Genomic DNA, 19,355 nt, shown 5'->3' with positions numbered 1-19,355 from the left:
AAATCAATAACAACAACAAAAACCAAACAATGTGATAAAACGTGGGCAGAGAAACTAAATAAACATTTTTCCAGAGAAGACATCGAAATAGCAAACTGGTATATGAAAAGATGCTCAAATCACTAATTGTCAGGGAAATGCAATTGAAAACACCTGTTAGAATGGCTATCATCAAGAAGACAAAAGATAACAGTGTTGGAGAGGATGTGGAGATAAGGGAACCCTTGTACATTGTTGGTGGGAATGTAAATTGGTGCAGCCACTATGGATAACAATGTGAGGTTTCCTCAAAAGAAACAAAAATAGAACCACCATATAATCCAGCAATTCTGTTTCTTGAGTTTGAAGAGATATATGTACTCTCATGTTTACTGCAGCATTATTCACAATAACCAAGATATGGAAACAACCTAAGTCTCCACTGACAGATGAATGGATAACACTGTTGATACACACACACACACACACACACACACACACACACACACACACACAGTGGAATAGTATTCAGCCATAGAAAAGAAGGAAATTCTACCATTTGTGACAACATGGATGGACCTAGAGGGTCATACGCTGATTGAAATATGTCAGATAGAGAAAGAAATACTATGATATCACTTATATGTGGAGTCCAAAAAAGCCAAACTCATAAAAACAGAGAGGAGAATGGTGGTTAGCAGAGGTTGGGGGATTTGGGGCCATGTTTAAGGGCACACACTTGGAACTACTAGGTAAGGCAGTCCTGGAGAGCTAATGCACCTCATTGTGACTACAAACAATACTGTATTATAAACTTTGAAGTATCTGGAACTGACTTACATAGAGGTCAATGAAAGCTGACAAAGCTACATGCTGGTACTTCAACAATGGTTTATTCCTTTAAGCCGTGGAAAATTTTCTTTGTGATATATTATAGTTCCCGTGATAAATTTACTTAGATAAAATATGAATCATAAAAAGATAACTTTAGGCTATACCTTCCTGTATTAACATTAAGTCTAACTTACTACAGTCTGAATTCAGAGAGGTTTTAACAAGGTAAAAAAATAAAATTTTGTTAAGGTGTAAAGTTCATACTTTATTGTGTGATCTCAAACTGATCTGAAATTTAAACTAACTTTCCGTTGGAATGTCACCTTAAAAGCATGGTTATAATGTAAAAGAGCAATATTTTACATTTTTCTCAAAATTATAAAATACATATTTAGTTAGGGAAAGAGATTGGAAAATATTAGTACACTCATGAACAATAGTTTAAATAACGATAATATTATATATGCAACAAGCACCTCTAAAGGTCCCCCCCAAAAAATTTATAAGGCACTGTTCCATTTCCCAAGAGTGTCCCAATCTCATTTAAAAAATAGGACTAGAAAAATAAACAAGTAATATTATACAGATCTGACAATTAAGTTCACGAACTTGCCACTGTGCTTACATTGGCAGCACTGTACAAACAGCTCGGTAAGGTTTCATAACCTTGGTGTATCAGTGTCTCACAGCTGTGTTCATGTCGACGTGTGGCGGTGTCTTTCTGAGTAGCGTTCATTATTGTTGAGAATGTCTGAGCTTGAATTAAAACAACGAACAAACCATTAAATTTCTTGTTAAACTTGGCAAGAGTGGAAGTGAAATCAGGGACATGTTAGTCCAAGTTTATGGGGATAATGCCATGAAGAAAATGGCAGTGTACAAATAGATTAAATGTTTTTCTGAGGGGAGAGAAAGCGTCAGTGATAAAGAGAGGTCAGGGCAGTCAGTAACGAGCAGAACTGACAAAAACATTGCACAATTCATCGAGTCGTGTGTCAAAATAGTCGGCTGACTATGAGAAGCATAGCAGACCAGTTAAACATCTATAGAGAAATAGTTATGAAAATCTTAACTGAAAATCTTGGCATGAGACAAGTGTGTGCAAAACTGGTCCTGAAAGAGCTCACTGATGAACAAAAGCAAAGGAGAGCTGAAGTTTGCCAAGGCCTTATTGGTCTTGGAGAGGCAAGATATTCTGGGCCATGTATCACTGGTGGTGGAACATGGGTATTCCCTAAAACAAAGTGTCAAAGTGCACAATGGAAGTCAGCCAATTCTCTATGACCAAAAAAGTTCCGTCAGTCCAAATCAAGAGTCAAAAAGATATTGCTAAACATTTTGATGTCAGAGGGATTAGTCATTATGAATTTGTACCAACTGGACCAACAGTTAACCAAGTTTACTATTTGGAAGCACTGAAAAAGCTGCATGAAAAAGTTAGACGACTTGAACTTTTCGCCAATAAATCATGGCTCTTGCATCACGACAATGCACCAGCTCACACGGCACTGTCTGTGAGGGAGTTTTTAGCTAGTAAACAAATAACTGTATTGGAATACCCTCCCTATTCACCTGATCTGGCCCCCAATGACTTCCTTCTTTACCTGAAGATAAAGGAAATATTGAAGATATTTTTGATGACATTCAGGACATCAAGGGTAATACGATGACAGCTCTGATGGCCAGTCCAGAAAAAGAGCTCCAAAATTGCTATGAAGGGTAGACTAGGCACTGGTGTCAGTACATAGCTTCCCAAGGGAAGTACTTTGAAAGTGACCATAGTGATATTCAGCAATGACGTATGTAGCTGTTTTTCTAGGATGAGTTCGCGAACTTAATTGTCTGACCTCATAATAATGTCCTAGGATACAAAAAGCACTAACCATAAAAGAAAAAGTTGTTAAATTGGATTTTATAAAAATTAAAAAATTGTGTCCATGGAAAGACACCATTAGGGAAAGGAACAGGCAAGTCCCAGACTGGGAGAAAAATTTGCAATAATATATATGGCAAAGGGGTCATATCCAGAATATAAAAAAACTCCTACAAACCAAAGCCACAATGAGATTGCCATTTCACACCTGTTAGAATGGCTACAATCAAAAAGACCAACAACACTAAATGTTAGGGAGGATGAACAACTAGAAACTGCATATTTTGCTGGAAGGAATGAATATAAAATGGTCTCATCGCTTTGGAAATCTGTTGTTTTTTTAATAAAAGTACACATGTATTTATCCTGCTACCCAACAATTCCTTTCTTCAGTGTTTCCATTTCTCTTCTGTAGATACCAATATCCACAAAAAGACTTGTACGAGAATGTGCACAGCAGCGTGTTCATAACAGCCCCAAACAGGAAAGAGCTCAGTTTTACCTACTGTACCCATTTATACAGTGGAATAAAACTTGTAAACAAAAAAGGAATAAACAGATAAAGTTGACAACATGGATGAATCTAATCTCAAAAGAAACCGTATACATACTGTATTTTCCCTTTATATGTAGTTCAAAAGTAGGCAATCTATAGTGACAGAAATCAGAACAGTGCTTACAGAGAGAAAGGGGTGACTAAATGGAAAGGGGTCCTAGAAATATTCTGTATCTTGTGTGAGGCAATGATTGCACAGGTGTATAGATTTATAAAAATTCACTGAACTGTGCATTTAGGTTCTGTGTATTTTACCGTATGCAAGTTATGCTTCAATGAAAAGAAAAGTTCTCTCTAACTGATCCAGAGAAAAACTGCAATTCTGATAAAAATTCTAACAGGTGTGTGTGTGTGTGTGTGTGTGTGTGTGTGTGTGTAACTCAACAAGCAGATTATAAAACTCATATGGCAGAGAAGGCCCAAAAAAGTAGGATTTAAGAAAAAGATAATATAAGGGACCTTGATTCAACAGATAACATGTAACGTAAAGCTGTGGTTATTAAGATAATGTGGTACTGGTACGATGTGAGACCAGGAGAAAATATCTGGGTGCCCAGAAACAGACTGTGCATATACAGAACCCTGAAACATAACAAGAGTGGTGCTGCACGTCAAGAGGTGTGTAAGAGGATAGATATGATCAGTAAGCAGTGCTGGGACAACTGGACATCTAGAAAAAATTAAAAGAAAGTAGAGTCCTATCAGATACCATGCATCAAAATTACTTCAGGTGAAGTAAGATTCTCGAGTATAAAAGGCCTAATCTTCAAACTGTGAAAAGAAAACATGAAGAAATATGCTTATGACCTTAGGGCAGGGAAGAATTTCTAAGATAAAATATAAGAAAAGTACGAACACTAGGGGAAAAGATAAATTCATTCACATTAAAATGTAAAACCTTTGTTCTTCAAAAGAGACCATAAAGAAAGTAAAAAGTTAAGATGGGGAAAATTATGGGGGTGGGGGAGAAGACACTGACATCAGATATCTGACAAAAAAGATACTTGGATGATAAAGGGAACTGCTATAGAAAGAAAGTAACAATAATCTAATAGAAGAATGAGCAAAATTCATGAACAGGCTTCTCACAGAAGAGGAAATATAAATGGGCAATAGCCATGAAAGAATGCTCAACCTACTTAAACTGGGATTGCAAATTATAGCTACAAGAACACTTTCTTTAACCTACTAAGTTGACCAAACAACCGAAACCTGATGCCATCAAGTGTGCGCAAGAACATGGAGCAATGGAAACTCTCCACACTGCTAGCAGAAGCTTCCAAACTGGCAAGGCCATTGTGATTCATCTGGGAAGCCCTTGACATGACTGAGTAAGCCAGTGGTTCTGCTTCTAGGTATATGCCTGGGAATTTATGTTTGCCAGGACAAAACAAGGAAGATGAAAGCCATCTTGTTTGAGACAGGAAACCAGGAAACTCAAGTTTCCCCTACAGGATGGATTGCTATAGGGTAGCTCCCTACAAGGAGGGGTGGGGAAGTGCAGCACACTATATATACTGAACAGACAAGGCTTTGTAAGGCTCAAAACCATGAAAATGCAACTAATAAAATGTTAGGGATCATACTGAAACATTTAAGAAAAGTAAGGGGATGATAAACACAAATCCAGGGAGGATAGGATCAGGCACAGAGGTATACAAGGTTTCAAAGGCATTCGTTAATGCTCTGTTTCTTTCTTTCTTTTCTTTTAAACTTATTTATTTTAAACGTATTTATTTAACTGAATTTTTCCAGGACCCATCAGCTCCAAGTCAAGTAGTTGTTTCAATCTAGTTGTGGAGGGCGCAGCTCACAGTGGCCCACGTAAGGATCGAACCGGCAACCTTGTTGTTAAGAACACCATGCTCTAACCAACTGAGCTAACCCGCCGCCCCACGCTCCGTTTCTTAAGCTGAGGTTGCTTTTGTTATTATTTTCTATATCTTATGAAGACCATAAATATTCTTTTAAACGTATTAAATATTAATTATATATACACATATACAGAGGGTGCCAAATATATACACATTTTAAGAAAGGAAAACTGTATTAAAATTGTAATACCCAATATACATCGATAACAAAAGATGAATACAAGTCACGTTTGACTTCTGCAATTACAAGAGGTGCTCAAAGAGGTTACTATCAGTGTCCAGACTTCTGATTACAGTGAACTACTGCTTGAGCAACGTTGACCAAAGTGTCCACTTGTATACATTTTTTTGGCACTCCCGCTATGTACAAGTGTATGTATGTGTGTGTGTGGTGTGTGTATACAGAGGGTGCCAAAAAAATGTATACACATTTTAAGAAAGGAAAAAACTGTATTAAAGTTGTAATACTCAATATATACCGATAACAAAAGTTGAATACAAGTCACATTTGACTTTTGCAATTACAAGAGGTGCTCAAGTGGTTACCATCAACGTAATTTTAATACAGTTTATTTCTTTCTTAAAATGTGTATACATTTTTTTGGCATCCTCTGTGTGTGTGTATTAAAAATATATATAAAAATGAAATATATTTTATATATACATATATATACATATATATATATATATATATATATATATATATATATATATATATATATAAATATAAATATAAATAAAATTTTTCCCCAAACTAGCTTACCCTGGAAATAGACACAGAACCTAAGTTTAATAAACTTGGCTGGATTCACAAAGTGCATGTTCCTTGTTTAAAATTTCATTTAATAGAAACATTTGTCATATACGTAAGTGATTTCCTTCCATCTAAATCTACTGCAGAGTTTACACTGTACCCATATTTGCAAAGTCCAACATAGGGCGTCCCAGCAGGTATTTCCATAAATCCCCCAGGGTTATTTTTAGATGGAGGAAAACACTACCATGTGGCAGAGTGCCCAGGAGCGGGGGCAGGTGCCCTGCGCTGGGTCTGGGTTTGCACCGTCAGAGGTCACAGCCTCCAAGAGGTCACCCTCTTACCTCTGGGTCCTTGACTCAGCTTCAGCTTCCGCGGCCACAAAAGCATCTCTGCTCTTATTTTCCAGCCAATTCAAGACAGTTACTAATTGTTAACTGATTGCCTTGTAGATCTAACATTACAAGATTAAAGAAAAATATTTACATAGATCCCTCATCTGAGACAGAAATAAATATATTCTGCTAAAAGAATGCTATGACAAAGTAGCATTTTATTAAGATGGGATCTTAACCAGTAATTATTATTCTTGAACCAAAGGAGGACACTCTGTTAACTCCTACCACAGAACGTGCACATAATATAAGGGCAACCTTAAGATGAGCATGGTGTACTTGGGGTCTGCAAAAACCTCACATTTCAGAATTCTCTGAAACAGACTCTTTGGAGCCCTAGGGAGCTGAAAGTGCACCAGAGAGTTGACACTTTAGAGGGTAAAAACTCAACTCATCAATGGGTATTATAGGCCTATAACAGGAAGTGCTTTCCTGTAAACAAGCTAAAGATTAATTCTTCATCTATATTTTAAAAAAAACACTCTACCTAGAGATACATTTGCTACCGTGTTTCCCCGAAAATAAGACATAGCCGGATAATCAGCTCTAATGCATCTTTTGGAGTAAAAATTAATATTAGACCCGGTATTATAATACGTATTATATTATATATCATATATCATATCATATATTATATTATACCCGGTCTTATAGTAAAAAAAAGACCCGGTATTATTATATTATATTATACCCGGTTTTATCTTACAGTAAAATAAGACCGGGTCTTATATTAATTTTTGCTCCAAAAGACGCATGAGACCTGATTGTCTGGCTAAGTCTTATTTTTGGGGAAACACGGTATTGTCACATTTGATATTAACCTTTTTTTGAGTTTCTTATAGTCCATTATAAGTGAATGGAGATCAAACGGTCACTCCAATGTTTGGACCAAAGTCAGGCCAGATTCAAAGCCAATAAATACATGAGGATGTTCAGGCATGAGGACGTCACCGAAGACATCATCATGTCCTCTTTAAAATGCTTTATAAAGCATGCCACTGCCTAGAAGATAAACTCCAAACTCAGCAGAAGATGTGACACCTTCACAAACCGAATCTCAGACAACTTTACCTCTCTTACTTACAAAGAGAAATTACAGCTACTATTCCACATCAGTCACTCATTTCATTAGCTACATTCAGTTCTGAATGATCGAGTTCATAGCTGCTTGAGCTCAAAAGAGCCGGTTATCTACTTAAGTGTGTAAGTGTCCGAGGTACTCTGCAAACCAACCCGTTGTCAGAAGGGACCCTGAGCAAAACTCCTCCCTGGGCACCTTTTCAAGGGATCAAACCATCAGTCAGAAAACAGTTACCATCAGCTACAATGGTTTGGTTGACTTTAACGAAAATCAGAAACACTGCCTCATTCTCATGCACCTCCTACAGTCCCTTGTATGGAAAGCAGGAGCGGTGGAGGTCAAAGCTCACATCACAAGTGGGCGTGGGGTGGGCATGAAGCTCCACTGGGTGTTAGGTGGAAGTGGGCTTGTTTTCTTTGCATCTTCGTGTGGTTTGCAGTTATTTCTATAAATACAATGAACTTTTAAAAGTTTGCATTGTGCCACTTTAATATAGGACTTTCCTTTTATAGAAAAAAAAATGTTTCTTAAAAAGTTCCCCCCATTAACCTGGGTAGATGTACTTATGAAGACCACGAAGCCACAGACCGATACCAATATCCACTACAGGGGAACATCTTCAAGAAAACTGAAAATATCGGTGCTAAAAAACAAACCTCTAAGGCAATTAACAAAAGTTGTCATACATTCTTACACTCTTGGGAAAGGCTGGGGGAGAACACAGGCCCTCCCAAGTGTCTTCGGTTCCTTTCAGCTCCAGGTCGCCGGGTCCCAGTGTTGGCCCCATATGATCAGGAGAAAACGCTGAAGTGCAGAGGACAGAGCTGAGGGAACTCATCAGGGGAAGGGGAGGAGCCAGAAAGGAGCGCTCTGCAGCACGGCAGGACGCCTTGCATTACTCCCCATGTTGTTTTAGGCCGCTCCTGAATGACGTTTAAGGGAGGAAAACTTAGAAGCCAGTTCAGGGGCCAGTTTTCTAGTGGTCCCAGTGAAGGGACTGACCTGATGCCTGGATGGGGACAGCCCAGAAGTCAGGTGGAGGACTCAGCTGGGTTTGGGCAGGTGTTCGCATCAGCCTGGCTCACGTCAGCTTATAATAAAGCAGAAATGGTGTCGGCAGTTACTAAGAGACATGCTGTCCAGTGTCCCACCTCTGCTTTTGCATCCCCGTGGCAGTGAGCACACACTCTGATCTTCCTGTCCTCCTCCCTGACACTGGCCCACCCCCACACTCATCTTCCCTCTCCTGGCCACAATGTCACAGGTATCGAGCAGGACAGGTAGAGGTATGACTGGATGTATTTTTCCCTTTGGCCTATGCTATGTTCCTGACTGAATGAATAGCCCAATCAGACTCAAAATTCTTTAGTGTGTGGGAAAAGGCAAACACTGCTAGCAAAAGTTCTTTCATTGCAGCTACCTTTAGATGCTCTTCGCGCTAAATTAGCCAAAGAAAATGTATCGACATCCTCTACAAAAATCAAACTGCTAAACACCTCCAATTCCTGTAGGGGACTTCACTGGCTCTCTGACAATCACCTTCACAGCCTGCAGAATTAACACACTTCATAAAACCCCATCAGCATCTCAAACTTTAGTTAGCACCTAAAAGATGAATTTTGGTGATTTGGAGGCCAATTAGCTCTCTTCTGAGGATATAAATTGACACTGTAACTACCATCGACATCATCTCAAGATAAAAAAAAAAAAGTAGGAACTACTTTAGCGGCCTCTCTAAAGTCAGATGAGGTTTGATACAACTTACAGGCTGTGTGGTCACAAACATAATTTGAGTGTGTGTGTTCAAGAAGGCTTGACATTTTTGTTTTTCCAGCTGCCGTTGGCGCCTCAGAAAAAGATCCTAAATCCTCAAGGTAACATAACAGAGTAATTAGGGGACTGGGCATGTGGAAACAACAGAGAAACATAACAGGGAACAAGAGGACATTTATGTCCCAGGTCGCAGGGGGGTGGGGGACACGGGGAGGGAGAATTGCTTACTGGGGCCTGGGCACCAGCGAACTTCCTGAGAACCAGGGAAGTCTCATCCCAGTTGCTCCTGCTGCTTCAGAGGGACACAGAGTGGAGCCCAACATTAAATTCAAACGTAATCGAGTCATGTCACCACTGTGGTATTATTGGGGGGGAAAAAAAGTCACCACAACCCAATCATGAGAAAACGCCAGAGTATCCCAAACTGAGGGACATTCTACAAAATCCCTGACTCTCCTCAAGAGTGTTAAGGTCATGAAAAAAGAGGAGAGACTGAGAAACTGTCACAGGTTAGAGACCCAGGAGACAGGACGACTAAATGCGACGTGGGGAAACTGGATCAGAAACAGGATTGTGGGATAGAAAGGACGTTAGTGGAAAAACTGGTGAAATCGAACGCAGTCTGTAGTTTGGTTAACAGTACTGATACTCACTTATTAGTTCTGATCACTATATTGTGGTCATACAAGATGTCAAAGGGGGAAGCTGAGTAGAGTTTATGCGAGCTCTATTATTTTTCATCTCTTTAGTAAGCCCAAAGCTACTTCAAAAGGTAAAATACAAAGATCAATGTAATCACAGTTGTTGGTTTATGCCCTTGCCTTAGTGTAATCTATCAGGAAAGGAGACACTCAGAATGATCTGAGTGTCAGTACCTGAAAGAGAGAAAATGGAACAGGCAGTGACCAGCAGCCCAACAGAATGCCCCTTAGGGCCTCGGGATGCTGGGGCCATTGCACCATCTTTTTTTCACAGTTACTTTTGGAGGTGATTTTTCTCAATTTAGTGTTCTAGCTTCAAATTACAGACATGAATAATATGTACAAATTAAGTTTTTTCTCCTGAGAATGAATTTCCAAGAGGAGACTTTGGGACTTATGCTCATTGAAGACTTCTCATAGACGAATTCAGATTGGGTTGGGGTACATGTGAGCTGACTCCTGCGGAGTCCAAAATCTGATATACTGCAAACTTCAGGAAAAGCAGGCAGGTGAGGGGCTCTGATGGCCAGCAGTAGGGCTTTGGGCAAGAGAAGCTAAGAAAGAGCAGAGACGAGGCTCTCTAAATGCCTTCCCTCTCTCTGTCAGGTTCAAGACCCCGGAGCTAACCTGGGCCACACGGTGAACAGTGCTGAAGGCGGCATGGTGCAAAGCAGACCTTCTCAATATTGACCTGGGGATCCTGAGCTCTAGCAGCTTGGCCAACCGCTTACGATCTTGGGCAAGTCACTTAGAGCCTCTGGGCCCGTCACCTCTTTGTGAAATAGGAATCAGGACTCGCCATGCTTCCCCTGTAGCATTTTCCAGCTCCTTTGGAGGACAGGGTAGTAATAACACTATGGTAGAGGAGCTAAGACTTCTGGAAGGCTCAGTATATGCCAGGCTCCACATTAAATGCTCTCTTTACGCTCACAGCAAACTTATGAGGCGAGTAGTATCATAATTCCATTCTGCAAGGGAGGAAATGGAGGAAATAGAGGTTTCAAAAGGCTGAATAACCATGGAGAAGTGAGATCCCAGCCTAGACAGCTTGTCTCAGGTGCACACGCCCTTAAGCATGGAGCCACCTGGCTGCCCAGGGACAGAGGCTGCTCCAAGTCTGGACGAAGGATGGGCACCCAGTGACTGTGGCCGATGCCTCGATGGCCGCCTTTCGAGAGCCCCTGAGCACTGGGTTTGGTGGGATACTGTGTACTTGCTATAAATTATTTCCTTTCATTCTCACACTACTCTGAGAGGTGGACACACAGATTTTTGGTCGCTTGCTCAAGGTTACAAAGCTATCAGCTGATGAAACAGAGACTCCAACCAGTTTCTGTTTCTGACTCCAAGGCTATATTCTTCCACTCTACTGACCGAAGGGGGCAAGTGTGATTTCAGATGCTCGCTTAGAAGAAAGCGACGACTCTAAACAGGATACCACTGTGATATGAGTGTCCTGCTGTAACACCTCCTAAGGGCCTCTTGTTACCAGTAGGGCCCTGGCCTTCCCATACTGAGTCTAGAGAAGGCATCCTATTCTCTTCCCTCATACGTAGGTTTCTCTGTTTCCAAAATGGCTTGCTCCTGCCCTCTGCCCCCTACACAACCTTTGTCACAAATAAATGCTTCTCACTAAATGGGGTTCAGCGTCAGTACTGCCCTGCTAAATTTCAGATACAGAATGATACACTCACACACTTCTCCACTAACCTTGTAATTTTATCAAAACAGGATATATGTTTATGTGACACACGCTGTTGTTATGGAACCGCACCCCACGCTGGTCCCAGGCTCTTCTCTAACTTTTCATAGCCATCTGCTCCATGGCTCAATCCTGAAATTTTCCAGGAATCCACAACCAATTTACTGACTTGTACCACAGACAGCTTGTCCCACTTTTGAAAATTAGGATGCTACCTGACAAACATTCAATGTTATCTTTCGTGCTCATGTGACAGAGACAGCAGAAGACAAGTTATAGCATAATAAAACTGTTTCCACGACCTGAGAGAGTATGTTAAGAAGGAAGGAAAAAAATACAATTAAGGTGTAACATCTAACTTGTCATCTTCATCTTAATATTATTCTGGTACATACCTAGATGTGACTAGTCATAGTTTTTATCCTTTCCCTGGGTAATACTATCTAGATTATTTAAATATATGTGTAAATATATATACATAAGTGTATACATAGACACATCTACATGCATATAGTGTGTCTATCTATGTATATCATATACATCCTGTAATAGTCACATCGACAGTCATCACTGAGGAAAGGCTTTGGGAAGGGCAGGGAAAGGTGGCAGAGAAGCAGAGCGGGAGTATGAGCATCTAGGGCATTTCCTTTATGACATCTTCCTCAGTACTGGACCTTTAAACAACCACAAGGAATTATCCAGTGCCTAGTGGATCCTAGGCAATTGTCCTTTCACATACATTGTTTTTCTTGAATCTTTAATTTACTCAACAGCAGCTACTTGACTATCAAGAAAAGATCTTGGTTCCAAATCCCTTGCAAGACTTCACAAAGCACTCAGACTCATCTGGGATGGCCCCAGATGAAACTGTTACTTCTACATTCATTTAGTAGTTACGTTTTTTTTTAATAAAGAAAAATGGATCAGGTTTGCCACAGAGGAGATGAGTTGTAAAGTATGGGCCAAATTATTCGGCAGTATCCAAACACCTGGCCCCCACAAATGACTAATGTATTTCTAATGAGAATTGGAATCAAAGATAAAGATGCTTAACCCATTAAGTAAAATTTCCTCAAGTTTTCTTAAAGGATCACAAATGTTTAATATTAGCATGAAGAAATTAGCCATAACAACAACTTTTTTTTTTCCCTAAACAGAAATGCTAGCTACAAATAAGGCCTAGAAAATTTAGCCTTTTTAAAACAGTGAGCTCTGTGTTGTTAAAACTTGTCAGCTGGAGCTGCCTAATAGGAGAATGGGCCCTTACAAATCTGTCACTGGGGTTTAGGCAGAGGCTGAAGTGTCCTAGGAGCCTGCAGTGGTGGATAACATCCCCCACCTCCAACTACAGGATCAGAGTTCTGCTGCTCAGGGTGGACTGTGGAGGGGAAAAGGGGAAAAGGTATCACTCAATTTCTTAGTAAAATGTATACACTGTAACGCGTACAGCAAATTGGGATCAGGTCCCAAGAGGAGTCGAACTCTAGAGAGAAGCATTCATTGGGTTAACAATTACAGCTGACCATTGAACAACAACATGCGTTTGGACTGCGCAGGTCCACTAACACAAGGATTTTTTTCAATAAATACACACTCGGCCCTGTGTAAACCCGGGTTACAAATCCATGGATTCACCTAACTGTGGACAGAAAACAGTATTTTTGATGCGTAGGTGGGAAACCGCAGATAAGGAGGGCCAATCGTATTCATGGGTCTAAGCCCTTGTATATAAGGGACTTGAGGATCCGGTATCCACGGGGGTCCTGGAACAAATCCCTGGTAGATACCCAGGGACGATGACTGACTGTAGTTAAGTTTTGGAGCAGTCAAAAAGCGGATTTCAACTGAGTTGGGGAACACCGGCGGGGGCAGGATTTGAACCCACAATTCCATGCTCATCACCATGGAGCAGCACTGCCCCCATTTCTTAGATGCACTGGGCCCTGGAAGGGCTAGTTCTAGACAGGCTCCCAGGGGATCTGGTCAGGGTTCTTTCTAGGGCTACACACCAAAGAAGCTGCTCCAATGACTGCCAGACTGCTTGGTTGGCAGAAATGGAAAGAAAAAGGAAGCAGCTGGCTAGATGTTTCTTCCTATCTGACCAGAGCGCTGGGAGCCCTCAGTTCTCCACCAGTTTCCGGCTGAGCACCAGAGAAGCAGGTCCAGAGGAGAGCGTAGTGGGCACCCACAGGCCCCTCCACGTGGTGAGTTCGGACTTCAGGTAAGCCCGCTCACGCTGCCAAGGCTCCTCACACACTTCTCTCAGTGCCTTCTGGCTGGGCCTTCCCTCCGGAAGACAGGTGCCTGCCCACCAGCACTTCACCATGGATTAAACCCCGCTCTGACATGTTTTGACCCCAGCACCCCACACAGTCATTTGCATTAAGAAGCACTGTGTGAATCCCCATTTCCAGCAGCCAGACAGCGCCCAGAACAGCCTGGGGGGCTTTGTGAGGGTTGCTCAATAGTCCATGGGTGGAAGCAATGATAGGTGCAGACAACTGGAGGCGACAAAGGACAGCTTCTGTCTTTAGAGTTATCCCCATATAACACAGAGGGAGGCAAACTGGAAACCCAACTTGCACCTGCCCCAACAGAAGGCTAGGGAAAAGGCAAATCGCAGGGGGTGGCAGCTCCAGGCCCTGCTGAAGGGGGCTGGGAACCGGCCGGGTCTCTGCCCTCCTCAACACACCCTACATAGTCTCCCAGTTCAGGGCAACAAGTCAGGCCCGAACGCGACCCGAAATTTGAGCTCTCAAATCCCAACAGCTCCAGGAAACATCAATTATAGCGACAAAACCGTTCCATACAAGGGGTGGAAGGGCAAGGGGCACAAGGGTGTAGTCCTCCCTGCTCTTCCCTCCAGAAAACTAAACGCCTACCTCAATTCAAGGACGAGGTCTCTGATCTTCCCCTGCCCAAAACACACGCCCACTCCGCACCCACTCCCTCCTCAACGCCACAACGACCACACCGCGGATCCCAGGCTCGGGCACACCTGCCCCAGCCCACACACATGTGCACACTTGTGCACCGACCCCCGACCCCCCCACACACACTTGCACACCTGTCTTCGATTTGACAGGCACTCTCCCCCCACATTCCTGCCCGCACACACTAACCTGCCTACTCACGACCCCCCAGGCACCCACTCGCTCGCCCTCCCACCTCCACGGGGCCCCGCCCTCCAGCCCCCTTTTCCGCGCGCTCCTGCCGGCGCCCCGTGCCCCGGCACCCCACCGCCCTCCGCACTCACCCGCGCGGCGCAGCGCCGGCCTCTACCGTCGCGCCGGCCCTGCGGCCTGGGGCCCCCAGCCGCCCGCCGCCCGCTCCCGGCCGCGGCTCTTGGGCTGGTCCGGCTCCGCCGCCGCCGCCGCCGTCGCTTCCCGTCACGTGGGGCGGCCGCCGGGCGGCGGGAGGGCGGGAGCGCGTTGGTCCCCGCGCCCCACGACCGTCGGGACGTCCCTAGGCTGTTAGAAACCACACTCCTGGCCCAGCGCCCAGTGGAGCTCCCCTCTTAGCTTCAGTTTCCCTTAGACTAAAGGATCACAATAGCGCCTGCCTCGTGGGGCGGTCCGATAAATGAGTTAATTCCTGTAAAGGACTTAGAACGCTGACTGGCACAGGGTAGGTGCTCATGAAGTGTTAGCAGTGATTGTTATTAGTGTATTTCCTCTTCCCCCACCGGCACGTAGAGCTTCATGAAAACACGGGCCTTGTATGATTTGCTCACCACTCCTATATCTAACATCAAAACAGGCTAGATGTAGTGTAGGACCCGGGAAAAAGCTGCTGAATGAATCAACCAACCAACCAACCACCCACCCACCCACCCACCAATCAATCAGTCCTGGGAAATGCTTGACCAGGCTACCATCTGACTGACAAAATCTTGCTGGGGTGTTTCTTATGGCACTGAAATGTATTGTTGAGCAGCTAATCACTGACCAGAGGGGCCTAAAAGCCACATTTGCAGGGTACAGAGAACTGTACAAGATTAGTCACAGGTGACATCTACTGATTGCCTGACACTGGGCTAAGAGCCTTACAGCAATGATCTCATTTAAGCCTCTCTCTGTCCTTATGAAGTAGGCACTATTAATTTCTCCATTTTACAGATGAGTGACAGGCAAAAAGAAGTGAATGACTTATCCCAAATTCCCTGGTAGTAAGAACAGAGCAAAGATAAGAACCCAGAATTCAACAACAGTGAATTTTTTATATAAATAAAATTAAGTTCTATTGATTGAATAGTTTATGGAACAACATTTGTATTCTGCTTTAATCAATCTAGGAGTAAAAAATGTGTATTAACAAAAAAAGAGGGAAGATACTTTGGAAATAATTATTTCCTTTATGAAAGGATTTACCATAGGATTTTTAAGATGGCAAGCTCCACATGTGCACATTATCCCATCTAGAAACATTTGTTTTTCCTGGAACTTTCTGAGAAGTCTATTTCATATGTGAGAGGCATCTGTAATTATTCCATAGGTGTGGGAATATTTGCCCCAGGGCTAATTCTAAATTCCTTATATTGTTTTGATTGATTATATTTAAGAAGAAATATCAAAGTCATATGTTTTTCAAAGTTGTTAACTGTTTTTTTTAAAGATTTTATTGGGGAAGGGGAACACGACTTTGTTGGGAAGCAGTGTGTACTTCCAGGACTTTTTTCCAAGTTAAGTTGTTGTCCTTTTAATCTTAGTTGTGGAGTGCACAGCTCAGCTCCAGGTCCAGTTGCCACTGCTAGTTGCAGGGGGCGCAGCCCATCATCCCTATCAGGCGTCGAACGGGCAACCTTGTGGTTGAGAGGATGTGCTCCAACCAACTGAGCCATCCGGGAGCTCAGCGGCAGCTCAGCTCAAGGTGCCGTGTTCAATCTCAGTCGCAGGGGGCAGAGCCCACCATCCCTTGTGGGACTCGAGGAGTTGAACCGACAACCTTGTGGTTGAGAGCCCACTGGCCCATGTGGGAATCGAACAAGCAGCCTTCGGAGTTAGGAGCACGGAGCTCCAACCACCTGAGCCACCGGGCCAGCCTCAAAGTTGTTAACTTTTAAACATTTATTAAATATCCCTTGGGTCCACATTAAGCATGTCAAAAGTATCTTACAGAATATAAAAAAAGATGTATTCTAATAGATTAATGAAGATTGAATAAATACAACCGAATGCTTTATAGTGGCCATCTACTCCCCAAACTTAACATCCTCACACTTACACATACTCATACTTAAAGTTCCTCACTGGTTGTAGGCTCTTTAGGACGAATGTGTCTATCTTGTTCTCGCAGTATCTATCTGCACGTAGGAAGCACTCAACCAATTTTTCAAATTCCTGATACTCAATATTAATAAACTGTTATCTTTAAAAAAGGCTTTTAAATGCTAAGATTCTGTTACTTTAATTTATAAGTTCTCTTGTTAAAAGTAACATCTAGTTTGGGTATTATTTTAGAAGATGAGGTTAAACAAAGGTTAGATTTATTATTTTTAGTAAACATAGCTTAATACGGGCCATGTTTTAAGAGCTCTTATATGTATTATCATTTAATGATATATACACATATATTCATAGACTTGTAATCTAGATTCAGTAAAATATACTTCTTAAACTGTTAATCAAATCAACTATTTCTTGAAGAGCTCCTAGGTACCAGGTCCTACGGTAGAAGCTGCTGGGGATACTAAAACAAGGAGGACACAGGCCCTGCCCTCAAGCAGTTCAGTGGTGCGACTACAGTTAGCAGTACCAACATCACCTTGGAACTTGTTAGAAATGCAAATCCGCCTGCCCACACTCCACATTTCTTAAGTCAGAAACTTGGGGGTGGGGCCCAGCACACTGTTTTTTACAAGCTCTTTAGATGACTTTAACTTAAAGCTCACTCAATTTTGAGAACCACTGCTTTAGTGGGGTATGTGGAAGAACTACCCTCCTAACCAGATCTTAGGTGACAGGAGAGACCTCAGTTAGGAAGTGCCTGAGGATCTGGAAAGGTTTATTCATATTCATTCAGCACACATTGTTCTTATACTGTATACCAGGCACTGTGCTTGGTGCTGAGAACCCAAAGATATAAGAGACAGTTTCAAGGAACTCATGAAACAAGTGTCCTATGAGATGGGTTTTACAAGAAAGCTGGTAGGGTGTTTAAGTCTGTGAATGCATCTTTATGATGATATGATTGTAAAAAGAATGAGAAAGGACAATAATAAAAAATATAATCAATTATTATTATGGTAGTTATTTGAAACTCAAAGCAGAACTGTGGCTCCAAATAGCTAAAAACGCGGGTCTAAGATGTGAAATATTTTTTAAATTATTACATTCACTTTGAAGCTGTTTGAATTATGCTCAGATATATTTTTGACAATATTTGTAACAAGTACCTTAAATATTACACTAAGAAAGGAATCAACACTCAAAGTTCTCAGTATACATTTTATGATTCATTCAAAAACATTTATTAAGTACCTACTAAGTGCAAGCACTGTGCATGCCAGTGACCAAGTGGGAGATTCAAGGGAAATATATGGCCCTGTCCTGGTGGAACTCGTAACCTAATGAGGTGATGATGGATGCCAGGCAAGGCTGTCTGCTGGTTTCCCTCAGCTTTGTTCTTGTCAACTATAGGTACCAAATAAACACGTTAACGAATAAAACCCCACGATCTTTGAGTGAAGGGAAAACTCTCAGACTGAACTTAAAAATTTATGGTTACTGTGTAACACTCATAGATAATAAACTTCCATCTACAACTTAAGTGTGTAACAAATAGAAGTTTTGTTTTCTGTGAGCATTATTTCTATTTTAAGACCCTACTTGGCTGCAGTAACAATAATCTTATCAACGGAGGCCTAGGTTAGGCAATTTCTGAAGTGCCAAAATGAGAAGCAGGAGACATCAGATCTTTGCACCACTGGTCCCCAAAAGGATTCTAAGATGTTCTTTGTCCACTCTGGTGTTGGTTTTCAGTCTTTTGGTCTCAGTCCTGACGGGCCTGGCCCTTCCAATCATGGTGACTGCCTGGCTTGAGGGTCAAGGACGTCTGTGGCTTCCTATGATGTGGCAGAAATCTCTGTGAGGTGGCCCTTCTACCTAGACATATTTGAAACATCACTTCAGAACTTGTTAGAAATGCAAATTCCACCCCCCACCCCAAATTCCTACCTTAGAAATGCTGACTAAATACAGTTAACAGACTGCAAATACCCCAAGGCTGCACTCTCCAAAGCTCTGTTCAGAGTGGAGTTAAGGGACAGGCGTTCCCAAAGTATCTCCTTCTCTTAGAGCGGAAGGGGTATTAGAATCTTAATCTACTTCCTCCTCTCTGCATCTTGATTTTTTTTTTTTTTCTGCCTCATAGGGATACTCCCTCTATACAGAGGTTTTAGCTTCAGGGGCACCTAGAATTATCTTAATGGATTTAGTTTTAAACTGGGAACTACAGGAAGCAAAAAAGCACCGATCTTACCTGCCACAGAACATTTCTGCTGATGAAGAGCTTGAGGTTTCAGGTTAGGTGACTGGTCCAGAAAACTACAAGGAGACAGAACACAGCAAGGAGCTGTAACCACATTTTCCGACTGTTAAACTCAAGTTTTTTTCCCCACTTCCACCACCATCCTGCCACTTCTGTCCTTTGATGAGAGTCAAAGGCTACTGCAAATCTCAGCTAGAGGCAACAGAGGAGGCACTTTTCATACTTTAGCTCCAACCTCACAACACTGTGAGGTGGTGGTGTAATTTCCATTTTACAGGTGAGGAAGCTGAGGGGAGACATGAAGTATTTCTAAAATCAGCTACCGGTTGAGCACCTACTCTGCTA

General features: G+C 42.2%; 1 protein-coding gene across 6 annotated transcripts in view; it reads right to left on the bottom strand.

Annotated features, from left to right (window-relative positions):
- Window positions 1-19,355, bottom strand: part of TGFBRAP1 (transforming growth factor beta receptor associated protein 1) — a 68,382-nt gene that overhangs the window by 47,109 nt on the left and 1,918 nt on the right. For 4 of the 6 annotated variants that reach the window (XM_074332477.2, XM_088795963.1, XM_074332475.2 and 1 more), the window contains exon 2: window positions 19,002-19,066. In XM_074332477.2, coding sequence (XP_074188578.2) covers window positions 19,002-19,015 — 14 coding nt within the window. In that variant the 5' untranslated portion in view covers window positions 19,016-19,066. Of the gene's footprint in view, window positions 1-8,348; window positions 8,369-14,778; window positions 15,015-19,001; window positions 19,067-19,355 lie in introns of those variants that run through there. The other 2 variants (XM_074332478.2, XM_088795964.1) reach the window with 2 other exon arrangements.

Source organism: Rhinolophus sinicus, chromosome 2 (genome assembly GCF_057876585.1).
Source record: "Rhinolophus sinicus isolate RSI-liver-muscle chromosome 2, RSI-T2T, whole genome shotgun sequence".
NCBI classification, from domain to species: Eukaryota; Metazoa; Chordata; class Mammalia; order Chiroptera; family Rhinolophidae; genus Rhinolophus; species Rhinolophus sinicus.
The sequence above is the reverse complement of the archived record's forward strand: the minus strand, read 5'-3'. Positions and strand labels throughout refer to the sequence as shown.